The sequence below is a fragment of the Coniophora puteana genome (genome assembly GCF_000271625.1).
Source record: "Coniophora puteana RWD-64-598 SS2 unplaced genomic scaffold CONPUscaffold_22, whole genome shotgun sequence".
Lineage (NCBI taxonomy): Eukaryota > Fungi > Basidiomycota > Agaricomycetes > Boletales > Coniophoraceae > Coniophora > Coniophora puteana.
Genome location: NW_006913074.1, coordinates 316,306 through 324,865, shown reverse-complemented (window position 1 = coordinate 324,865; position 8,560 = coordinate 316,306). Strand labels below are relative to the sequence as shown.

General features: G+C 46.6%; 1 protein-coding gene across 1 annotated transcript; it reads left to right on the top strand.

Moving 5' to 3' along the window:
- Positions 1 to 1,034: 1,034 nt before the first annotated feature.
- Positions 1,035 to 2,744, top strand: CONPUDRAFT_147911 (cysteine proteinase; the record flags this gene model as incomplete). Its single annotated transcript, XM_007777528.1, has 8 exons — positions 1,035 to 1,347; positions 1,400 to 1,477; positions 1,528 to 1,599; positions 1,660 to 1,829; positions 1,879 to 1,948; positions 2,153 to 2,355; positions 2,409 to 2,516; positions 2,562 to 2,744. The coding sequence occupies exons 4-8, from the start codon at positions 1,755 to 1,757 to the stop codon at positions 2,742 to 2,744; spliced, it is 639 nt and encodes a 212-aa protein (XP_007775718.1). The 5' UTR covers positions 1,035 to 1,347; positions 1,400 to 1,477; positions 1,528 to 1,599; positions 1,660 to 1,754.
- Between the last annotated feature and the right edge of the window lie 5,816 nt (positions 2,745 to 8,560).

Below are 8,560 nucleotides of genomic sequence, written 5' to 3'. Positions count from 1 at the left end.
ATGCGTCCACTCCTCAAGAACCTCCCGCGTCACTCAAGGAGGCTCAAGACATTGTTCAAGGGCTGTGGGAAAATAACAGCCAGAAGCCGGTACGCACACTAGATGGGTACGCTGGTGAGTGATGTCTAATTGAGAGGATCCCTCAGGGTGACATGCTGCATACTTCATCAGTTGAGGAATGCAACATAGAGGCAACCTTGGAGAAACGATGTTCGGAGTCCAGAGATGACATCCAAAATCAAGCGGTATGACAACCAACGGGTCTACTATTGAATAGTGTACTCAATTTAGCATCCAGGATCCGATTTCCGCTCCAAACTACTCCAATGTTCACACCTGGAATGCGCTTCTGATGAGTTGCTGCATCAAAGAGGATTTATGTCTGGAAGGTATCGGCCTCTCTGGAGCAGTTTCCGGCCCAATGGCGCGGTCGTATCAACCTAGACGCGGCAACCTAACAGCAGTTGATGTCGTTGAGTTTCTCGTGTCAATCTCGTCTCTGACAAACGAGCAGAGATCAGATACTCTCTTTGCTCAATGGAACTCAAATGCATCTTTTACGGAGGTTGGGAACCCAAAACTACGTCCAGCAGCACAGATTGAAAGCACAGGGAAGGAGGAGAACAGAGGTGCTCACCATCAGCACCAAGTTTGTTCCACTGGCGGGAAGAGATCGGAGTTTCGTCAACAGCCTATCCGAGAAACTCTTTCGACAGCTGAAGAGCATCAGGAGAGCACATACCAGACACACCCCGAGGACAACGAACAAAATGAGTTCACAGCAAACTCCTCAAATCTCAAGGACACAGCGCCGAAAGCGCCGAAAGATGCAGGCGAGTGCCAGTGCAACACCCTAGATCATAGAAAACAAGGGACAAGCATTGATGATGTCGAAGCCTTATACCAGGGGTTGGGAAGGGAAGAGACTGTGATGAGTAGCCAGGTATGTTGTCCGCATACGAGCTGTTGCGCAAAGGTATATTCTCGGATTTACCAAGCGCATCGCAGGAGATATCTGATTCTGGAGTGAGAACACGAGTCCCGGAAGCATGTGCTTCACCAAGCCTATCACAGCTATGTCAAGACAACAAGGCTCCCGTCGAGATCTGGCCTGGGGATATAGGGAAGACTGAACAGTTTACCCAGACTCCTTCTGCTCACTATGCTTCATCGTTACCAAACCTCAATGATCCCTTAGATTACCCCGATCCCGGCAGTCCAGGTTCCACACTTGGTGCAGATGGCCTCTCTTTCAGGGAAAAGCAGCTTGATGTTCTATGCTATAATGAAAAAGCTTCCGCGGGCGCCAATGCCGTTGTAGCAGACACTGGTTTTCTTCCAAACAAAGTGAGCAAGGACATCGACGTTCCCATGCCAACCTTCCTGCAACACCCAAAAGCTCTTGAATCTCCAAGGGATGGGCCACCTGCCAGTTCCATCTATAACGAATGTCATCTGGACCCTGCATCCTCTCGTGGTATTGCCTCATTAATCGGCCTATAGCATTCATAATCAAATCAGTTTCAGCTTCTTTCATCAAGGACTGTAGCGAGCCAAGAACATTTACGGGCATTACCAATGCAGAATTGGATCAGTCAGGTATGCATGGTGGTAAGATTTATCACACGCTCACACAAGGCCATGATTTCGATTCGTTAGGTCGCAAGACGCAACTATACTGCAAAAAGAAGAAGACTTCAAAAGAAGAGACCGGAGCCAAGGCTGCTTCCGATAAAACATTGCGGGTTAAACAAATGAAGCTGTCTGCTCTAATATCAAGGCTAAGCACTGCTCAACCTCCACCAATCACTGTTTGTTGGGACCTTGAGGTCTGTGTCTTCAAACTTTGATCTATCGGTCGTTGATGGATGATGACAGTTACCTGAGGGATGTTGCCGTGGAAAAGCATCTATCAAGGCTTTGATTGTGCACGATGAAACCCATCCAGGTTATCTAATCAAACCCAGTGTTTCCCTCACTTATGACTCCGTACATCATGGCAGCCATGCGTTCTATCAGAAAGACGTTGAAATGCTTAGAAGTCCAACATCATGCATCAACGATACCTGCATAAACGGTTGTATAACGCTCTTATTCTCCTGCAATCCTAGCGCGATTAACACATGGGCAATATTTACAACGTATCATCTAGGACAAAATGACGATTCACTATGGAGGAATTCATGGAGAAGTTCATACTGGGAAAAGGAAAAATGGATGATCCCTATATTTCATGCAGGGTCAACGTATGGCACTGTTGGGCATTGGATGCTTGCAATCATCGACCGACCCTCAAAAAATGTGCTTATATTCGACAGTATGGCGTCTAGAGACCTATTTGAACAATACAGCCTCGTAAGTGCTTTGATGTTGTTTGCTACCCCTTGCATGACGTTTTTTTTTTCTAGACTGTTTTCAATATGGTGGAGAGATTGATGAATTTATGTGCTAAAAACAGCAAGCTCATCATGAATGACGGCACAAGTTCAGCCCGGTGGACATCTCAGCCTGTGATTGTAGGTCATTGAGCCTTTCAGTACGCTCTGACTAACGTGGTACAGAAAGACGCTTGTCAAACCAACGGTTATGATTGTGGTGTATGGGTGTTAGCGACAGTCTCAGCATTGGTTCGGGAAGATAAAGTAGGAACAGACCTACAAGAGAAGGATATTCAGGGATTTCGAGGATACCTCCTATCGCTGATATTTCAACACTGCAAGGCTACTAGTGACATCACCCTCTGAAGCGATCACCTCCCACTTTATTCTTCATCATTCACGCCAGAGGTACAGGAGCTTCTGCAGTAGCATGCTAAGACTCAATAGGATGATCGACTCGAGAAAGATCGTTGTTGGCCATGCTCGCCTGTAAACTAAAATTTGTCGACCGTGCCCCCATCCCCAAGATTAACATAAATACACTAGATTTACACGATAAATCCGAGCTACTCAACAACTCGCAGCGCGCTTTCAGCTATTTGTCACCCGCCTTCACCAATACCCGCTCACCTCAACAATCTGGACTCTCGTCTTCATAGCCATTAGCTAGGTCGATAAACGCTTCGACAACGAACGCACTCTCCACGGGTTCTACCTCCAGGTCACTAGAGGTATTCTGGCTGGACATAATGTCACTGTTTGCGTCGGTACATGATACAGAAAAACATGTTATGATTTCTTCCTTGATCTTGGCAGGTCGATCTTAACACAGGGTCGCGCTTACTATCACACCCTTCAAACTATTGCAAAAGAGCAATGTATGTTCGTCTATCTTTAACGATTTGCACCATCGCAACGCGCCAAACCGCTGGAATAATTCCAATATCGTAGATCAACGAGGGCATCCCAGTGGTTGATAAAAAGCTATGGAAGGCGGGTACTCTCTCCGTCTCTGCTTGATAGATTGCATACGTTTCCTCCAGGCCATTTCTAAGTGCAAGTACCTCAATGTTTCTGAGTAGTCTTTTTTGTTGTATAAGTGGCTGCATAATCCGCCAGCACCATCCAGACCACCCGACGGTCTCGGCCCAGCGGACGTCAGCCCACGGTCTCACCATGTCTGTGTGGCGGTCCTGGTCAACATGTTGGCCGGGCTGATAGCAGTACTACAAATATGTCAATTGCTTCGAGCAATACTTTAGCTTCTTAGCTACATACATCATAAGTGTATACTATACATCGCACACAGGTGACTCAGGACTGAGGGTCCTCTCGACGGCCGTCTTATGCCAGGAGAGCATCCACCTGGGGGCCCATCCACCTGGGGGCCCGTCCGACGCATAACCGCTCATCCCACCTAGGCCGTGGTGGGCCGATCCGATGGGCCTCCTAGCGGTCAAAAGGTGTTCACAGTGTACCATCAGTGTATTTAATACATCGCGCATAGGTTGCCTGCCAGTGCTGGTAGTACACGGCCTAGGGAATCCGTTGATGTAATTAAATCCTTCAACGAGGATGACCTTTACGATGACAAACATGGTGACCCGGTCTCTGATTTTGAGCCCATTAGGGAGACACCAGATCTCAAGGCCTTTACCGACGAGCAACAGAATTGCCACAATATGTCGAACATGATGGTACGGGGACGCAGACCCTACTAGATTGGAAACGTACATAATACTGTTTTCCTGACTTACAGCTTCAATTTAAGCTTTGTGGATGCGTCACTTGAAGTTGGCACGGCCGTGTTATGCCAGGAGAACATCATCGGCCCATCCGACAAATTACCGTTGATCCCACACAAGTCATGATGGGCCGATCCGATGGGTCTCCCAGCAGTCGAAAAATGCTTGTGGTATACTGTGAGCATATGTATTGTATCATACGCAGGATAGCATCGTGTTACGCTGGTGCCACCCGACCACCATCAGCCAATAATCTGACGCCAGTCACTGTAGTTTACTCTCGATATACTAAGTGCCTGGAGGCGTAGTGGCCATCGTGGCATACTTCCAGTAAGAGCTTCTGTCTGTGACTGGGGGTGAAATCAATTTCTGTGAGGGGCCGGGCTTCATCGATTCATCTTGTCTCCTTACAAGCCAGTGAACTTAGCGGGAAGGTGTTTCATAAAGCTCGCAGTCTTTTCAACGGGGAGATCGAAGGACATTAGGTTCATGATGGCCCGCCAATCGGAAGCGTTGGATAAGTAGTTTACCTAAGAGTTTTGTGAACATTAACCGTACTTGGGAAATTGCCGCTAAAAGCGGCAAAAAACCGTGCTTGACGCATTCAACTTGAAGCCGATACATACACCCTAATTGGCAAATTAGATCGTAAGAAGTAACACTAAGTAGTCAGGCTAATGTATGAAGAAAAGACGACCATGCACATGTAACGACACCACTAGAAGGGTTAAGAGAATAGTCCAGATATATGATACATTAGTAGGGTATATTGCACTGCACTTAGTGTCGAGTATACTTGGTGTAGTATCAAAGTTTATTCTGGCTGTATTATCACAGAATATTGCTTTTGGGAAGGCAAAAGAAGGACAGCCGGCATCCAGCCAATCTTTTCTGAGGGGATAACTGTCATCTTATGTGGTGACTTCCATTGGTTTTCCCCAGCTGCGCAGGCAGCCAAAGGAGTGTTATATTACCCGACAAATCCAGAGCAAGGCTCACTAAATGCTAAGCTTGGGCGATCAATATTTGAGAAGTTTACTACCGTCGTGGTATTGAAAGAGCAAATATGTTGCACGGACGAGGTATAGCATGAATCTGGCATCTGCGTTATGGCCAGGTCAAAGAATACCACATAAACATGCTGCGAACAATGGTATTGACTAGCCATACCTATGTCCCAACAAGCTTTAGTAACAAGCCTTGGAGCTCGTTGTATTTGGTTGCACATCACCACGCCGTACGGACATTTTGGAACGAGTCCGCCATCCGGAAACACTGTTCTGCTAATCAAGTCACTCTGTTTATCTACAGGACAAAGACTCACCCTTCGAGAAAGGTACAATGTTACTTCCAGAGACATATCAAACGGGCCAGGCCGGAAGAGATCCAAGCATCAGGATCTCCCCAGAGACACTAGAAATAGCGATACAACGTATCATCATACCGTATCTTTACTCTGATACCTGCTATTTGATTACATGTGTTTGGTTGCTATTTTCCCCATTGAGTCTACTTTCCGTTCTTTCCGGCATAATTCTGTTTACATCTCTCCTTCGTCTCTGTCTGCATGCTGCTCTGTGCATGTCGTCCCGTTTTCGGGGTTTTTGCACCGCATGCTCCCTCTCTGTTCTGCCCTCCGTGTGTGGGTCGTCTCGCGTTCGCCACCTCTGCCTCTGTCGCTTAATCTCCCTGTCTCCGGTGTTTCGCCGTTATCACCATCTATCGCTCGCTCATCATGCGGTCGCCTTTGTGTCATGCCTTTTTCCCGGTTCTCTTCTTTCTCGCGCATCGTTCCTCTTCATTGTCCTGTCGTAGGTGCTCAATTCATTCTCGCTTCTTTGCTTAAATGCTTAATCCTTCCCGTATTCTGGCCATTCTCATTTCCTTTTTGGTTTTAGCCTCCACTTCGTTCCTGTTTGCTTATATGTTCATTGTCCGAATGCATATGTTTGTGAATTGCCATTGCGTTGGCGTCTCCCTCAGTTTCCTTTTTCTTCCTATGTCCTTTTTCCTTATTTAAATCCCTCCTTTTCTTCGCTTTTCTCCTCATCCCTCCTAAGCACATCTCTGTTCTTCGTTGCCTTTCTTCACAATGTCCGCTTGCCACATTCACGCCTTTTTCTGCCTCGTGCACGCCCGCCGCACCACCATTACCAAACCCTCTGGAGCCGGCTTACGAGACAGGGGCCGGCATAACACTGCGTTGGGGTCGCACTCCGCCAGAATCCCCGTGGGCGGAACATGCTGAGTTTGCCATCGTGTTCCATGTCACAACGGTGCCGGGGGGACCTTCGTTCGCATATAAGCTGGCCGCACTAGGATGGTATTTCTTCAACTTCTTGCTGGACACCGGGGCAGACGCCGATGACGCTGTGGATTGGGTGTACTATTTGGACATCGCGGAGACGACAACGCATTCAATGACTGGGACGGTTTTTTGCACGGTGAACTTCTCCCCAATTTTCGAACGCGTCATAGAGCGATGCAAGTTTGAAGAGCACGGGTGCTTCGTGTATGGGTCCGGTTGGGGCGACCCTCACGCGTTCTCTGTCAACGTTCCTTTCTTGCGCGCGAATACATATCAACAGGAGCAATTGGAGAGCACGAATTTGTCGTTATTTCTTTATGGCAGACATTGGTATAGGCCTTAATTATCACGCATTGTATCATACTATTTAGGATTTTGCACGTGATTTCTTATCCAGTCTTTCTATGCCGGAGCGCAGCGACGGTCCTGCCTTGTTAAAATAACGGACTACTTTCATTTGCAAATGTTTGTAGCGCAGTATTGTGCGGTGTGTCGGCGCTAATTAGCAAGACGCAGCAATAAGACGCAGCACTTAATAAGCGTTGACTGAGGCGCCGCAGTATTGCTTACTGATTGTGCATAGCCTACAAGGATGTGTAGGTGCTCATTTGGGAATACACAGCGGGAATAGCCCGATAAGTTCTCGGGACTTATGATGGAAATATTGAAGACGTATTTTAATTTTGTTCTGCAGGAAAAGGAAGACTTATTTGGTACTTAGTGGGGAGATATATTGAATGAATCGTCTTTTATAACCAAATTGCTCGTCAATTGTAAAGCGCCAAAACTTATTCGAAACGTGTCCCTGGTAAGTTCCAAAATAAGTCTCGCTGTCCAGGCAAAACTTAATTAAAATGCATCCACAATATTTCCACAATAAGTTCTGAGAACTTATTGGGCTACCCCCCCTGTGAATATATAAGGCAAACGATTGCTGGAGGCCTGCGACATTCGCATCCCCATTGTTGGAAATACGTAGCCATACGAGCGTCAGCTCATACGACTCATTGTACCTAACCGCGCGCTTCGGCGCTTATCTTATCTTTTTCTTTGACGTCGCATCATTATCGCATCACGTAGATATTAGTTTCGGCTACTATACACGATGTACTTATACCCGACACCTTCGAATCGAGTTCGCTACGCGTTTGCTAGCGTTTTCTCCCACTTCTCGCCCACCTAATTCCAACACCCATGTCCAGTGCTAACATTGTATCATCTTCTCGTATGCATGTATCATGGATCTATTCGAACTCATGAACAGTCGCCGATTACAGCAGTCATCCAATTATCAGAGTGGCACATATTATGGGATATGCTACTCAGGTTTCTGCCTTGGCGAAGTCAACTCTCTTCCGGCTGAGCTGAGGGTCCAATATTGTTTGTCTCCGATGTTAAACGTAAGCCAGGATAACTTGAGGATAACCATTGGCTTGGAACTCTACATCGTATTATTCAAAATAGCGGACTGCTTTCGTTTGCAAATGTTTGTAACGCTGTATTGTGCAGTGTATCGGCGCCAAATAGGAAACGCAGCTTGAATGAGACGTAGCCATTAATAAGCGTTGACTGAAGCGCAGGCGGGCGGCATCAGTAAAGATGAAAAATGCTTGTCGCGCCTTGTACAAGGTTGTGCAACCCTGCACAAGGCAACAATTTGACCATGATGCCGAAATCGGCAAGGCAAGTCTATTGGTGCGACAATGTGGGGGTGGGCAAAGCCCGCGCAGCGGGCGTGTCCACCCCCTGACTATGAGTTTCCTTTTTGGGCCAGCACCCATGTAACCAATATTTGAGCCTCTGAAACCCGTGATTATGGACAACACAGGAACCAACCCACGTATAAAAAATCCGCTTGAACAATTTGATCTAATCATACTACACATACCTCCGACGAAATATAGAACCTCAAAAGTTTGTGGTTAGCTTTCAGTGAGAATAGAGAGATTTTGGTCATTTTGGCAGAGGAGAACACTTCAAGTAGAAATAGAGAACGCTAAAAAGACATTTATTATAATCTGTCTTGAACAAGTTTTGATAATACACTTAATAATTATTCTCTGATACATTTTATGACCAAAAACCTACTCACCATCGCACAATTTGCAATCTAACTAACGACAAGATAG